Raw genomic sequence first — 16,853 nt, forward strand, 5'->3', positions numbered from 1 at the left:
GGTAAGAATCAGTCAAAAATCACAAGCACAAATGCACATCATATTGGATGCAAACGATTTTTTTAAGTGACACTGTCAACCACATGGACTGTAAAACAGATTTCAGGTATTTAAAATGTCCTGTTTCAGTAGAGCATACCATGTTCATACCCTATTCTTTCAATCAGCAAAACTAAGGAATAGGGAAAAGGGGAGACTCAATTAAGTCATTATGTTGGAAAATGTTTTCAGAACTTATCAAAGGCAGGGCCTTTTTTTTTTTTTTTTTTTTTTTTTAATGACGTATATCTTATATTAGATGGGAGATAATTCCATTCTTTTGGAGCATTGTAAGAAAATGCCCTTTCATCACTGAATTAAAAACTTTGGAGGAGGGGCGGGGAGGGGGGGGGGGACCGGGGCATAATGTCCCCCGAGTATCCTAATAGACATGCTGTGAAAGTCGGTCCAAATCTGTTTTTATTGGAACAGATTTTGTATCAGTCAGTCGTGTATTCCTGGAGTGATGGTGATATTTTTGTTTCCAGCTCGACGTATTTGGAAAGATTATTTCCCTGCGGTGGACGGAATTGTATTCATCATTGACACCTTTGACAAAGAGCGCATCGCTGAAGCCAAGGCTGAACTTGATGTAAGAGTTTAATTTTTAAGTTGTCCCCACAGCGTACTCAACTAGTTAAGATCGCCATGGTTGTCCCCCTTTTCGGATTAAAGCTTGATAACGCTGTCATCAAGCACGCAAGCGCGTGTATGTGTGTGTGTGTGTGTGTGTGTGTGTGTATGTGTACGCGCGCACGTACGTGTAGACATTGATTATTATTCTCAGTTCTTTTTTTTTTTTTTTTTAATATATTCCTTTTCAGCACGCCTGAACGTTTTTGTTACGCTTTCAGTTGATAAAATTGTTGTTTTCAATATAAACGTTGGCGTATCTCAAATTCACAAGAAAAAGAGTGCATTGGTAATATTTTGAATTTTTGGAGACTCTCTGATTTCAGAGTCTTCTGGCAGATGAGCAGGTGGCGCATGTTCCTATCCTGGTGCTGGGCAACAAAATTGACATGCCTGGGGCTGCCAGTAAAGAAGAGATCATGCATTGGTTTGGCCTGTATAATCTCATCACAGGAAAGGTCAGTACTGAGACTACTATACATAAGACTGTATCACACACACACACATACACACACACACACACACACACACACACACACACACACACACACACACACACACACACACACACACACACACACACACACACACACACACACACACACACTTTCATAGCACACCGACGATTCAAGATTTAATTTCTTTTCACCCGGCCCTTGTTTCAGGGCAGAGAGGATACATATAAAAGAGCAAAATAAACACACACACAAAACCAACTAATAACTGAACTGTATTGTCAATAACACTTACTGTAGCGAACACAACGTAAAAATCCCCATACCCATGTTCAAAGCATACCAATACGATCCACAGAATTTGCTTTAAAAAAAAGATAGTTCGAAGAAAGTAATGATGAGCTTGTCATTTTAATGTAAAAGTTTGTATTTTTCCAATAGATATTTGTCATCTTTAGAAAATTTGAAATTTTTAACACGCACACACACACACATACACACACACACACACACACACACACACCCCGCATGAGTTAAGCTCCTGAACTGACAGAGTTTAAGTTTCCCAAGACACAAACGTGACTTATTGTCAGTCGGTTATATACACGAGTAGGCTCCGATGTTTGAGTGAGTGTAATAGAAACAGGACAATGATACAACTGAGTGTTATCGGACAAATTTATCATTTATATCACGCTCTGCACAAAAAAGAAGAAAAATAGAAAGAAAATAATATATTCTTCATCAAAATTAAGTCACCGGAAATCACTGTGTTATCTGTGTTTTGCTTCAGTTCGTGATCATGATTATGCTCTCTGAACATTAACTCATTCATTAGGGTTGTTTTAATTATCAAGTTGTAAGTGCATGGCCGCAGTGCAACTCAGTGTGTTTTCACAAGAACGTCTGTTGGCATTTCCGGCTCTTGTCACGGTGTTTTCACACCATCGTGATTGCATGATAATTGTCAATTTTTTAATTCTGTTTTAAAAATTGGCTTTTGTTTGATTAATATTCAAGTGGAGTGTTGGCCGATAGGTAACGCGTCCGCCTAGATAGCGAGAGAACCTGAGCGCAATGGTTCGATTCACACCCCCAGCAGTCGCCAGTATCCCCCCTCCCCACCCCATGGACGCTAGTCAGTAGTCGGATGAGTCGATAAACCGAGGTACCATGTGCGCACGTAAAAGAACCCACGGCAGCAAAAGGGAAAAATTCTGTAGAAAAATCCACTTCGATGGAAAACAAACGAAACGGAAAGCCGCAGAAAAGAAAAGAAAAAAAAAAAAGGCTGGCGCTCTCAGTGTGGCGACGCGCTCTCCCTTGGGAGTGCAGCCCGAATTAGCCGCAGAAAACTGAAAAGGCTGGCGCTCTCAGTGTAGCGACGCGCTCTCCCTGGGGAGAGCAGCCCGAATTTCACACACAGAAATCTGTTGTGACAAAAAGAGTAATACAAGTATAAGTACAAAACAGACTTGTTATCGTCTTCTTTTCTTTTTTCTTTCTTTTTTTTCTTTTCTTTTTCTTTTCTTTTTCTTTGCCTGCCTGTTGCGATAATGTCATGTAGGACATGTGCAATTCTCGATCTGTTTGCTAGAGCGATTACCTTTATGTTGATCATATTCTTAATGCCTGCTGTTATCATTTCTCCAGGACACGTGTGCTAACAGTGAGCAGTCCGAATCCAGACGACCTGTGGAGCTGTTTATGTGCAGTATCATCCAACGTCAGGGTTATGGGGAGGCCTTCCGATGGATAGCACAACACATTGGCCAGTGACAAGTCAACACAACGATGGACATTCAGAAGCGGGGTTACTGTACTGAGTTGCCGCGGCGTGAGGGAAAAACAAGTTTCTAAGGCTGATTTTTTTTTTTTTTTTTTTTCCAAATCTATTCTCTTTTTTTTTTTTCGTTAGTAGGCCAATAAAATTGTTTTGGACTGCGCCATTCCAGTAAATGTTCCTTTGTTGAAAATCAAATAAAAATCAAAACCCTTGACTGCGCCATTCCAGTAAATGTTCCTTTGTTGAAAATCAAATAAAAATCAAAACCCTTGATGTACTAATATTTGACAGTAACTTGAGGTTCACTCGAGGTTTAACATTTGAAATCAGAACCCTTGCTGTAATATTCTACAACAGCCATTCAATGTTACTTTGTTGAACATCAGAAAAAAATCAAACCCCTTGAAGTACTAACATTTGGCAGTAACTTGACCCTTGCTGTGATTCTACAACAGCCATTCAATGTTTCTTTGTTGAACATAAGATAAAAATCAAAACACTTGATTTACTAACATTTGACAGTAACCGTTGAGTTTCACTCGAGGTTTATCACTTGAACTGAAATCAGAACCCTTGCTACTTTTCTACACTGAATAATGTTTGAACACAATCATACTCAAAGCTGTGTTGTATATTTTGTACATTGTTATTTTATATTCAAACTCGATCGTCGGCTGTCCGGCATGACAGTCGGGTGCATGAGCGGGGGGAGGGGTCTTCGTCTTTGATGCAATAAACATCATCTATGACTGTGATAATCATTCATTATTTTGCTTGCATCTCCGAGTCCTCAGTCATGGAGATCAGGTCACGTTTCAATCATTCGATCACAACTGAGTCATTAACTTCCATCCCCTCACTGGCTTTTGTGGTATAGGGCCTACTCCCTACAAGGAAAGTTTGAAACCAAACACCGTATGAATCATAGTTCATTACATTCAGACCTTCTCACTGGCAGTCAGAAATAACTAAAAATTTTATCGTTATTACAAACATCACCTGTTTCAGTTGTAACACTTGGCCTCACACCTTCAACCATTTTGCATCTATTCAAAGCCAGCTAGCATAGCTGGCTTGTGTATGTCCGCGGTTCCAGTGAGAAATGAATATAAAACGATGTTATTGTGTTGACACAGTGGTTTTGTCAGTTGCAAATGTCACTCTTTTGAATTAGTGCGTTATTTTTGATTGATTGATTGATATGGATACTTATATAGCGCCTATCCTGGATAGGAGACCAAGCTCTAAGCGCTTTACAAACACGGGGCATTTGCACAACAGGCTGCCTTCCTGGGTGGTGCCGACTGACGGCTGCCCTGCCGGCCGGGCGCGCATCATTCGTTTTCTGTGTCTTTCAATCAGTTTTCAGGCACAGGCATGCACACATACACACTCAGACAGACATGTAACATTTTACATGTATTTTGTTTATTTACCCCACCATGTAGGCAGTCATATACTGTTTTCGGGGGTGTGCCTGCTGGGTATGTGCTTGTTTCCAGTATCCGGCCGATCGCTGACATGGATCACAGGATCTTTAACGTGCGTATTTGATCTTCTGCGTGCGTATACACACGAACGGGGTTCAGACAATAGCATGTCTGCACGTGTGTTGATCTGGGAGATCCGGGGCAAAAATCTCCACCCTTTACCCACCAGGCGCCCGGCGTCACCGAGATCCGAACCAGGGACCATCAGATTGAAAGTCGAGCGCTTTAACCATTCGGCTATTGCGCCCGTCACTGATAATGTTTAATTATTATATGCAATGACTGTGAAACACTATCCATGTTGGGACCTGTGTCATTAATTTTGTACACGAAAACTACTAATGAAGAAAACAACAACAATGAAGATAAAAATCTGCTCGGAGCAATATACATGGTCAGAATTTCTGTTGTTTTTTAAATGAGAATTTTAGATGGTACTGATGTTTATGTGTGTGCTAATCATGTTAAATTTTGTGTCAGGCTCAGGTTTGTGTGCACCTCAATGCGTGCGGCCGATTGTGTGTGTGTGTGTGTGTGTGTGTGTGTGTGCCGGTGTCAGTGTGTGTGTGTGTGTGGTGTGCGTGTGAACGTGCGCGTGTGCCGGCCGGCACCGGCTCAGTGACCTTGTACTCAATCAGTCACTGTGATAAAAATCAATAAAGTTTACTGATGATTGCATTTAGACCCTCAGATTTGTGAATTTTTTTTGTTTCTGTACTTTTGGATTGCTCCTCCCCCCCCCCCCCCCCCCCACCCCCCCTCAGCTATCTCTCCAGCCCCCCCCCCCCTCCCCCTCCTTTTTTTCAGTTCGTTTTTCTTTTACTTTTTTTCCACCCTGAACTTGAAAACTGAATAAGCCTGAGAGGGTTGGGCCGCGCGCGCACTGGGCACTGACAGATATCGTTCATAATCAGCCCCGTGTAGGCCTCGCGGCCCAACTGACTCAATAAACGCCACTGAGGTACCTGCTCGATCTTCAAGTTGACACCAGTCAGTGCTTTGCATTCGTTGGGGTCACTTTTGCATCAGTGCTTACAGGATTCCTTATTTTCCAGAGTAGTCATAATCATTCTATGAATTGTCGGGAAAGTTGTTGAGAAAGTTCATGAAGTCCATAGCCGGTACTGAGCAGCTACATATACAAATTGATGTGACAAATTTGATATGGTGTATTGGAAAAAAGTAATTTTCTGTGGCGGTTTTTGGAAAGTTTGATAAACACATCTCATCCACCGGGTTTCGAGTGACACCAACACGTGCAAGAGACGAAAACAAATCCGTGCAAAACTCACGGTGTAATCACTTGAAGACCTGGTTAAATATTTGCCGCGATTGGAAGTTAGGGTCAACTCACTTTTATAAACTCACTAAAAGTTTGGAAAAAAACAACAACAAAAAAACAACAACACCACCAACAACAAAACCACCCTGTTACTAAGACACACAACATGCTCTTGATTACTTCATAGGCCTATCAAAAAGAAATCAACTTTCAAACACACACGCACAGACACACTGGCGCGCGCATACCGGACCGTGACCCAAGCACTGAAGCGCCGTACGTGCACACCAGCACATTCACCGTTACCGCGCGCGTACACCCGCACACACACACACACACACACACACACACACCACTGAGCACGATGACACGCACACACACACACACACACACACACACACACAGAAGAACTTGGGGAAACACGAGAAGTGCCACGTACGCACAGTCCAAGACACCCAAGACTGACTTGTGGTTTAGTCCGCACGCTTTGATGCCTCCTCGAAACTGAAACTGTGTTTTCCAGTGTTGATACATGTATCTTATTTCCCTCGTTGGGAAAAAATACTACGCCCCCCCCCCCCCCCCCCACACACACACACACTCCCGGCCTCCCATGCTAAGAGTCTATCGGCTGATGACAGTAACTCATGAAATGATTATTGCCTTTCAATACGATTCCGATTAACCGATGTGATTTCCGATGGATAAAAAAAAAAGGTGTTTATCTCCATTATGCAAAAATACATACGCAAACATCCGTGTAATCAAAGTGTAAACACACACACACACACACACACACACACACACACACATTGTTTTGGGAAGTCGAAGCAGTCATCTGAATGTACCCCAAACGTGTCCGTCTGTCGGTTCATTTGTACCGGAATTCGAACATAAATTTCTAAGCCGAAAGATGATTCGTTGAAGCAATAAAATCAACCAATCAGAAGCGGTGTATCATGAGTGAGCACAATCTGCGTCATCTGTTCTGTCTGCCATTTTGACGAAGGTACACGTCTCAAACAGTCACTCAAGTTAGTTTCAGCATCAGAATTGTGTTATTGTTGAAGTTGTGCTTGAAGTGAGTACCGATATTGTTAACGCAATTGTCTAAAAATGTAGTTTGACTGCGTTTTTTTTCATGAATTTGATAAATAGCTTGTAAGTACTCGCCGAATCCTCCTTATGTGACTGAAGATGCTAAATCGGATACAGCTGATCGTGGTGTTTCTTTATCTCACAATGTACTGATAGGTTGGTATGACACAAAATAAACCTTGTTACCAAAGATATGCCGAAGAAGCATTTTTACAACATTTCAGTGAATAATGCCTTTAAGCACATTAGTTTGGGGAGGTAACATTGGAGCTCGCAAAATTTAAAGTAGCATTTCAGTTACTGAGCAGATCGAGTTCCACTAGTACTACGTGGATGTTCAGACATTGTCTGATTGTGTTCGTGTTAACAGTGAGGTGTTTGTGTATGTACACGCACGTACGTTTGTGTGTCGGTACGCAAAAAAGTCAGTATTAGTCTCTCTCTCTCACACACACACACACACACACACACACACACACACACACACACACACACACACAATCACACTCATCAACAGCATTAAGTTGTATTTCGTCAGGTGTGATAAGTGAATCACTCGCTCAGTGAATTGCAAGTGTTGGACTTTGAAACAAGGTGAACAGTATCATTTGTAGTTGAGTAACTCTTCTTCAACTTCTCATACATTGTTCAGTACAGTAATAGTAGGATTAAAATTCCAACATTAACCATACATCTAGTGGATGAAGAGTCTTCCCAACAGACAAGTATGTTCTTAACATACATCAATGTTCCAAGATGGTATAAAAGTGTGAAAGCAAGGTTTATGTTTGGATTCATCGTCAGTCCTTGACACATATACAAATTTGAATTGACCCATTGATGTGGCAGCCAGTCGATCACTTGACTTATTGATTTTTTTTTTTTTTTTTTTAGCAAGTGAGAAAAAAGTCCATTTCGCCTTTCATAGGTTTCTCAATCTTCTGCAAAATAATCTTGACTGATTACAAAACACTGGGTGGGAAAAGCTACTAACTACGTACCCATCGTTACTACATAATGGTCTGCCACGAAGATGGACATTCCCACAACGCTCATATAGCCCTCACCATTTTGTCACAGTTTGTTTTCTGATGTCTGTCAGAACACTATTAAAGTATTATGCAGGTCAGGTTGGGCTACACATTATATATCCTGTGATGGGTTTGAGTATATTTGCATATATTATGCAGGCAGGAAGAGGGAATTTAGAAATGGGTGCATGTGTTACTGTTACCTGTGCATGAATGTCATTGTGTTAAGATGCTTTTATGTGTTTGTGAGAGTGAGTGTGTGTGTGTGTGTGAGTGTGTGTGAGTGTGTGTGTGTGTGATTTTTTTGACTGTTTCATGGTAATTTTTCCTGATCTAGATTGTCTGTAATTATACATTTTCATGCATGCATGCTTGCACAGAAAACATTTCTCTGCAGCAGTCAAAAACACAACAGCAACAGGAATCACACACACACACACACACACACACACACACACACACACACACACACACACACACTTTACTTAGACCCCTCCATTTGTGATTATACAAAAGCTGGAGTGTGACAGACAAAGTAAGTTCAAATGAATACATTGTGTGGTGAGCAAAGGGGCATGGACTGATGGAGGATTGCTAATGGGGGAGGCTGAAATGGATATTTTTTCTGACTTGTTTTGCTAAAATGGACCATAGATTTTGTGGTGAATAGGTTTCAATTAATGACCCATGGTGTGCTGATCAAAACCAAAACACTGTGTAAGGCTTTGGCTATGAATTTATACTAATTATAAGTATAACTATGTATCGGTTCAGAATAGAATGAAAGACTCACTTATTCTGGACTGCATTCTGAGAATTTTAACACGCTGATGCTGGTATTGTGGTAATACTGTTATGTTATTGGTATGGGTGACATAGGATTTATTAGGATGTATTTTGTATTGTGTGTGTGTTTATGTGTATACTTTGTGGTGGATTATTATGCCTAAGCATGCTAAACTAAGTGTGTGGGTGTATGTGTGAGTGTGTGTTATCTTGCCAGTGCATACAGTGTAGTTAATCATACAGTGTAGTTTATCAGTTCTTACACTTGTTTTGTTTTGTATGATTCTCTTTATGTCTTTGAGTCAGGTGTAAGCCGAGCAAACAAATAAAAGAGCGCTGATATGGTTATTCAACTTTGTGACATAGCGTTTGATGTAGATATGCACACATCACATAGAATTCTGCCAACATGGCAGTAACCTTATTTGTATTCTGTTTGACATTTTCAAACATTGACTGGTTTTAGCTTATTTAATTGAATTGATTGCTTTGGTTGGTAATTTATTTTTGAAAATGTATTGTTCTTTCCATTTCAGGTAAACAAAATGTTTATTTGGGACTGGTTTCAGAATATTCTATCATTCTTAGGTAAGTGTTTACTTAAAAAATGATAGCACACATGTGGTGCCAAATTTTCAATGCTTTAAAGTTATTGTGTTTTAGGTTATAAACAACTGAGCATACAACTTACAAGTAAGTTTGCTAAAATGTTTATTTTAATTTGATAAATATTTCTGATATTTATATATGATTGCTGAATGGATGTTTCATTGTCTGTGCACAGTGATCATTTATGTCAAAGCCTGTTGTGTGTTTGATGTTGAAGCATTTTTTTCAAATTTATTGATTTGAATCATCATTTCTATGACATTTGCCCCCCTCCCAACACACACACACACACACACACACACACACACACATGCACACACACACACACATACACAATCACGATAATGGACAGAAAGAAATATAGTTGACTGAGATCATTTGGAAATAAATTACTTTTCTGTTTCCTTATTTGTTATGAATATGATTATGTTTATCATGTACTAAAGAACAGATGTGCCACTGAAGATATCACCATGGGTGAAAAATAGTCCAAAGGTTAACTTCATTCATTTCAGTGGTTCAGTAATATCCTGGGGGAGAACCATTTGTTATGCTTCTTTACAAACATTGCGAGAAATATGGACAGAACCAGGACCAGCTGATCATGAGAGGCCAGCCCAGCTAAGTTGTTGGTGCAAATTTTATAGACTCCTGGATTTCCTCATATTCCTGTTATTTTTTCATCTTTTCCCCCCCATTGTTTTCATTTGTATTTGTTTGAGGCACATGCTAATGACCTTACATTTGAAAAGTGCCCATTGAAATAAGGGACTGCACAACCACTATATTTTGCACTTAGGTTATATCAGCATTTCTGGGTGCATTTATAAGTCTGTTAGTGTGATTGGCTGTTCATCTCAGTGTTTTCTATCCTACATGTTTTTTGTTTTGTTGTGTGTGTGTGTGTTATCTACCCATCTCTTGATCTGTACATCTGACTACTCACTAGTAAGTTTTTTGTATATATATATATATGTGTGTGTGTGTGTGTGTGTGATTATATATTGCTGCTCAATGATGCTGTGTCTTAATTTTTGAAGACTGCATGCAACTCAGTATGCCATAAAATAAGCTGTTTCAAGTTTTGCATGGTTACAATTTTGGTGGGGCAACAGGCCTGGGTCATAAGTCGGGCAAGTTGTTGTTCCTGGGGCTTGACAATGCAGGGAAAACCACCCTGCTGAGCGTGCTGAAAGAGGGCCACATGATTCAGCCGGTGCCCACCCTGCACCCCAGTAAGTCGTGCTGCTGGCATGGGTGCACAGTAGCAATCCTGTGCTGCTGATTGGTGTGGCATGCCCTGTGGTAGCTGGTGACCCTGTGGGCATGTTCTGCATGGCTGATTTTTGCCAATTAATGGTTGCTGATGGAATGTGCAAGGAAGCATGTGAAAGTTAATCTTAATGACTGCATCGGTGCTGCTGATCAGTGATGTGTGTTCCCTGAAACTGATAAACCAAACTCAGTAAGTGCCAACTGTTTGATCTGCAGTGGTCGCCAGCACCAGCTGGCTTTCTTGTCCATGGGGTTGTCATGTGCAGCAGCCTGCTGGCTTGTGAGACCTCTTTTTGTTGATACAACACAAAAGGGCTGAACAAAGGCGAGGAAACCCCATCATTCATATGATGACCAGTAACACTGTTGCTCTCTGGTGAACAATTTTTTTAATTAATCACAACACGCCCATAAGCACACACACTAGCATATTTACACACATTCCATATGTTGCAAGTTGGTCAGAATATTTGCCATTACTTCTCTTTTTCATCGTTAATACTCCAAGGAAAAAAAGTTTGGATATTTATTGTGCATTGCTGCAACTTACATTCACACTTGTTTCTGACATTGAGCTTTTGCTTGTTTAACAACACTGCTTATGCAAAGAGGAATGTGGCAGAATGGATGAGATGCTCATCTGCCAATTCAGTGTCTGTCAGGGTCTGCGTTCAAATCCCGCACTCACCCTTTCTCCCAAGTTTGACTGAAAAATCAAACTGAGCATCTAGCCATTCGGATGAAACAAAAAATGGAGGTCCCGCATGCAGCACACACTGGTGCACTGAAAAAGAACCTGTGGCAACAAAAGTGTTGTCCTCCTTGAGAAACTGAAGCTGAAGCTTAAGCAGCAGTGATCCCATTTTCAGAGCAGTTTTTGCTTTGGTACGTTATGTTTTGAAACCCACTGCATGTTGACATGTTACATCATCTTTAACATGCATATTTAATTGAAGTGTGCAATTTGAAAGTGGTTAAAATATGAGCAAGTCTGTTCATAGTATGAATTGATTTGAAGTGGTAGACAGGAAGAGGTTACCTTTAATCTTCAACTGTTCAGTGCTCTGCATCCAGTGAAGGGATTTGGACTATGGACCTTATTAATCCTCAGGATGGAGGCCTGGTGCATACTTTGCTTAGTTAGTTTTGTCTCTTGTTGATATGCTTCAGATGTAATGTTTCCAAAAAATACAATAACAGTAACAAAGCTTATGTGCATGTTTGCGCATGCGTGTGACATTTGTTTGTGTGGATGGATGGGCGTAATTTGCCATGCAGCCAGTGAATGTATTTGCGGTGTGTGGTCTTTTAGTTAACGTTTCCTTTTTTCAGATGAAGCATTTGCAGCGCGTTTTATCCCATGGGATGAATGAATGCAATACCAGCATGTCATCCTAATCCTCTTGCTGTGCTGCTTTGAAGTATAACATGCATGTTCTCTTTTCCTGTGTCTAGGTTTATACAAAAAATCGGGTAAATTAGTTTTCCTGGGCTTAGACAACGCTGGCAAGACCACCCTCCTCCACATGCTCAAAGATGACAGAATGGCTCAGCACGTGCCCACCCTTCACCCAAGTAAGCTTGTGTCCTTCTGGCTTGGTAGACTGTATGGCCTTAACTTCTCCAACTTGTTTGATGCTGATAAAAAGAATGTGGTAACATTTAAAAAAAAATTTTTTTTATTAAATGTTTTAACCTTCTGTACTTTACCTTTGTGTGTGCGTGTGTGTGTGTGTGTATGGGTGAAAATTTACTTGAGATGCTAAAGAAGAGCCCTCATTCTTGTATGCTGTGAGTGACAATTAACCAATGACAACTTATGTTGTGAAACTCAGATAAAAATTTGGGTGAAAATTCACCCATGACTTTCACTAAAGGAACATTTAACATTCACTTTTGCTCTTTCCCATAATGTCTACAGTGTGGGCCATATTGTGGGGCTGGCTGTATCAGAACTGATGACATCTTAGATTTAAAAAAACAAAACAAATGACTATTGGTCGTTCAGTGATTTATTTTTCCTAACTTTGCTCTCTCTCTCTCTGTGTTTGTGTGTGTGTGTGTGTGTGTGTGTGTGTGTGTGTTAAAATAAACAGTGTGAAATTAAAGATTGTCTATTCATATTTTGATATGCATGCTAAAGGATGCAAATATCAAAAGTAATAATTGTGAGAATAAACTATGAAATTTAAGATTGTCATTTCATGTTTGAATATGCATGCTAAAAGATGCAAACGTCAAAAGTAGTGATTGTGAGAATAAACAGTATGAAATTTAAGACTGTAAATTTTATTCTAATTAATAATTAATATCCCCTCCCACCCCCCAATTGATCATAGCTGCATTGTTTGTGTAGCATCAGAGGAGCTGAGCATGGGAGGCATGAGGTTCACAACATTTGATCTTGGTGGACACAGACAAGGTAGGCATGTGGAGTATTAGGTTTTCCCCTGTTTGATTTAGTGTTCTTGACTTGCAGGTGCAAAGTGAGTCAGTATGATCACTGGTTCAGCTGTGCATGCTTGTGTGGAGGTGGGGGGAGTGTGTGTGAAAGATTTTTCTGAGAAATTTAACTGATAGAGAAATAAGACACTGTTGTACCATACTGCAATTTTGTAAAATACCAACCAGGTTTGAATGATACACCTGCATTGCTAGCTTGGAAATTTGAACACACACACAGACACACAAAAGATTCAGTATAATGTAATTCCAGCAACTCATGTCAGAAAAAGCACACAATAATTTTGATTTTGGTGGAAATTGAATCTACATGTTGCCAGTCAGGAGGCAGTCCAAGACTCAACTGTTGAGGTACAGCTGCTGGTATACTTTGTGGTTGGAAATGATATTGTTTAAGTTTTCTGATTTGGCTGTTACTTTGTTTACGTTAAGTTTCAAGTTATTCTGATGAAAGTTTTTGCTGGAAACTTTCAGCTCGCCGAGTTTGGAAGGACTATTTCCCAGCCGTGGATGGCATTGTCTTCCTTGTGGATGCTCACGACAGAGAACGATTTGGGGAAGCCAAGGCTGAGCTGGACGTAAGTACCATCTGTCTTGGACCATACAGGACATGTGAACAACGTGTTTGTTCCCTGTATGTCTGTCTGTCACTCTTGGTTTTTCACTCCCGTTTTCTGTGCTTCCTCTCTTCATGCTGAAGTCTTACCATTTCTTTTGTCTTGTTCATGTACATGATCCCTGATTTCCATCCATCCATCATGTCGCCTTCCACACTGATTTCTTTTCTGCTGGGGTCTGCTGAATATGTCCTTACACAGTCATTGATGAAACCACCCCAGGATTCTGTTTGTCCGGTTTTGACCAAAGGACGACCTGTTGTTGGTATCACAAGAGTGCTGTGTAAACTGGAAAAAAAAAGTGAAGAACTTTATAGATTGGGATTTTTATTTTTGTAAGGGTTAAGGTTAAGAGGAGGTGTATCCATAAGGTAATAAAACAAGGTTTCTTTGTGGATATTGTTTCATTCAGTGTAGTTGACTGTGATTCCAGTGTGAATGTTGTTTGCACTTTGTGGGGTGGGTTTATTCATTTATTTCTGACTCGGCTTATTTACGAGATGTGGCAGGTGTTCTTGACCATGCACTGGTGCAGCATTTGTCCTGTAGTTTGCAGTAAAGACTTTTTTGGTGTCCAGAGCTTGCTGACGGATGAGCAGGTGGCTAATGCTCCCATTCTGGTGCTGGGCAACAAGATTGACAAGCCTGGGGCTGCCAGTGAAGAGGAGATCAGACACTGGTTTGGCCTGCACAACCTCACCACAGGAAAGGTTAGTGCTTGTCTGTCTTCCGCCACTGTCACGTGCAGTAATTTTGGGTTGTTTTTTTTTTTTTATATGATGATAGTTGCCAGACATGCATAAGGTATCAGTGAATAGGTTTTTGACATGAAGGATATGTACTATCAGTGTTGACAAACCCCATAAATGTCACAAAGTTTGAGTGAATGTCATATTTGTTCAGAAAATAAGGTATAGTTTAATCTTTTTGTTCCATTTGTTTGATAGATTGAAAAAAATCAATGTAGATGCTATGTTAAAAGACACTTTCAAACAGACTTTTGAGAACAATTTTCTGACATTTTTTGTTTTCATTTTTTCTATTGTCTATCATAGCAGCAGATCACAAGTACATGGGTTAGCCAACTTAGGGTTTTGAGTGTGTAGATAGTTTTTGTCTTTAGAATTTGGCTTATTTTAATGTCACATATTTTATTATGAAAATACAGTTGTGTCCGTGTTACCACTAGGAAGGAAAGTCAGTCAACAGCACTTGTAATTGATTTCTTTTATCAGCAGAAGATTGCAGTGAGTTGACCCCATTTTACCATAACTATTTACGAGGGTCATTCAATAAATAAGGTGAATTTTTTGGTACAAGGACTTCTAATACAGATAGAAGCTTACTTTTTTTTTTTTTTTTTCAACGTAGTCTCCCAGCACTGTCACACACTTTTCCCATCTGTGCACAAGCTTCCGTATTCCCTCAGCGTAAAAATCTTTGGACTGATGTCTCAGCCAGTCGCTCACAACACTTTTGACTTCATCGTCACTTTCAAACTTCGTGCCTCTCGTGAACGCTTTCAAGGGACCAAACAGGTGAAAGTCTGAAGGGGCAAGGTCTGGGTTGTAAGGGGGATGAGGGAGCAGTTCCCAGCCCAGCTCGTTGATGGTCTGCACTGTTCGGGCTGCTGTGTGAGGCCTTGCATCTTTGGCACCCACCGGCAGCTGACCTTCGAGTAGCCAAGGTCATCATGGACAATTTTGTGTGCTGTCCCAACAGATAAGCTCAAAGTCCTTGCAATGTCATCCACTGTCACCCTTCTGTCAGACTGAATGAGGTCATTGACTGATTCGATCACCTCAGGAGACCTCACTTCTGTAGGTCTTCCAGGCCTGTCTTCATCCTCAACACTGCTCCGTCCTTCTTTAAACAATTTAGCCCACTTGTAGACATTTTTTCGGCTGAAACATGTGGCACCATACACAGTTGACATTCTCCTATGAATTTCAACTGGTTTGCACCCTTCAGCAACCAAAAACTTGATAACTGACCGCTGTTCAATCCTGGAGCATGCTTCTTGGTCGGCCATCTTTGTTAATCACCAAAACTCTCAAAGTTTTTTTTAATCTGCAAAACAAATTAAATCCATGTGAAAAAGAAAACAAAAAAATATAAACAAAAAGTAAGCTTCTATCTGTATTAGAAGTCCTTATACCGAAAAATTCACCTTATTTATTGAATGACCCTCGTACATTATGTATGATAATAAATCATGTTGTATTGTCATATTGTGTCTTGTCTTTTTTTTTTAACACCTTTATCATTCCTCTTTTTTTCCCCATGGACTTATTTGCTTTGCTTGTTTTAAATTCTGGAATGTGTGCGTTTGTCTTGTCAAGTGATGAATGCATTTCTGGTGCTGTTCAGGGCACAGTGTCACGCAATGAGCTCCCTGGACGTCCCCTGGAACTGTTCATGTGCAGTGTATTAAAACGTCAAGGCTACGGAGAGGGGTTCCGCTGGATGGCCCAGTATATCAACTGAAGCCTCCTCACTTGTCCATATTCTGTGAAGACAACTGAATTGTGAAATGAACATATGTACAGAACACGGTGAGGACTGATTGTCTGAAAGGGTGAGAATGCAGCTGCTCACGCCAGCATTCTGAGCAGCAATGAGTGAATCTGCTGAGTGTATGTGAGTGCGAACTCTTACAGAGTGTATGGGCTCTGCTTTATTCTTTTACTCCCATCTTGAAGTGCTGTTTGTTCAGTTTAGGATTTTGTCTAGCAGCATGATCTACACAAGGCAGAGATTATCTTTTTGTGAAGAAGACGGAATGTCCGATGGGAGTGCACTGACAGATGCAATATATAGACTTTAGGATGGATTCCTGTTTGCTGTGAAATGGTCCTTGTGTGAGGATTGTGCAGCACATGCCGTTCACTTCACCTAATTGCCCTTCATTGGGTTTTTTTTTTTTTTTTTTGCAATGTGTATTTTTTTGCTTTCCCCTATTTTGGCAATTAGTTAGCAATGGTATGCGACTTTAGATGTATTTATTGACTTTTTCTTTTCCATCATGTTTCTGTTTATAAGCCAGACATTCATCAAATAAAAAGATACATTGAAACATTGTGGCATAGCTTGTGGTGTGTTCTTTGTGATTTCTTTCCTGCTCAGATTTCATTTTTGCAACATATTTCTCAGTATATTCCCTTTGTTTTTGTTATCACCGTTCAGGCAGATCTGGAAAATGAATAAATAGAGGTTATTGTCCAAATAACTTGAGAGTATCGAAGCTCTGATGAAATACAGCATCTTATATTTTACAAGCTGACTGAGG

At 40.2% G+C, this 16,853-nt stretch overlaps 2 protein-coding genes across 5 annotated transcripts in view; both read left to right on the forward strand.

The window, feature by feature from the left end:
* LOC143291124 (small COPII coat GTPase SAR1-like) overlaps window positions 1-4,956 on the forward strand; it is a 9,249-nt gene extending 4,293 nt beyond the window's left edge. Inside the window, exons 5-7 of the mRNA XM_076600761.1 lie at window positions 528-631; window positions 999-1,130; window positions 2,781-4,956. Of these exons, the coding sequence (XP_076456876.1) occupies window positions 528-631; window positions 999-1,130; window positions 2,781-2,906 (362 nt within the window). The 3' untranslated portion in view covers window positions 2,907-4,956. The remainder of the gene's footprint in view (window positions 1-527; window positions 632-998; window positions 1,131-2,780) is intronic.
* A 1,704-nt stretch (window positions 4,957-6,660) lies between these two features.
* On the forward strand, window positions 6,661-16,645 carry LOC143277155 (small COPII coat GTPase SAR1B-like). 4 transcript variants are annotated; one of them, XM_076582140.1, is made up of 7 exons: window positions 6,661-6,766; window positions 9,137-9,188; window positions 10,325-10,444; window positions 12,841-12,906; window positions 13,422-13,525; window positions 14,143-14,274; window positions 15,935-16,645. In XM_076582140.1, exons 2-7 carry the CDS (start codon window positions 9,146-9,148, stop codon window positions 16,049-16,051), a joined length of 582 nt encoding a protein of 193 aa, XP_076438255.1. In that variant the 5' UTR covers window positions 6,661-6,766; window positions 9,137-9,145; the 3' UTR covers window positions 16,052-16,645. The 4 variants fall into 4 exon arrangements, with proteins under 4 accessions (XP_076438255.1, XP_076438067.1, XP_076438141.1 ...); XM_076581952.1 differs by lacking the exon at window positions 10,325-10,444 and adding an exon at window positions 11,940-12,059; XM_076582026.1 differs by lacking the exon at window positions 10,325-10,444 and adding an exon at window positions 11,940-12,059 and having other exon boundaries at window positions 6,666-6,719.
* Window positions 16,646-16,853: the final 208 nt, after the last annotated feature.

This window comes from Babylonia areolata, chromosome 1, assembly GCF_041734735.1.
Source record: "Babylonia areolata isolate BAREFJ2019XMU chromosome 1, ASM4173473v1, whole genome shotgun sequence".
In the NCBI taxonomy this organism is placed as follows: domain Eukaryota; kingdom Metazoa; phylum Mollusca; class Gastropoda; order Neogastropoda; family Buccinidae; genus Babylonia; species Babylonia areolata.

Excerpts from the sequence above, each read along its gene's own strand:
- LOC143277155 (XM_076582140.1), top strand. The coding sequence starts at position 9,146 with ATGTTTATTTGGGACTGGTTTCAGAATATTCTATCATTCTTAG. Across the intron at positions 10,445-12,840 it reads GGTGCCCACCCTGCACCCCA|CATCAGAGGAGCTGAGCATG; the intron begins GTAAGTCGTGCT and ends TTGTTTGTGTAG. Across the intron at positions 12,907-13,421 it reads TCTTGGTGGACACAGACAAG|CTCGCCGAGTTTGGAAGGAC; the intron begins GTAGGCATGTGG and ends GGAAACTTTCAG.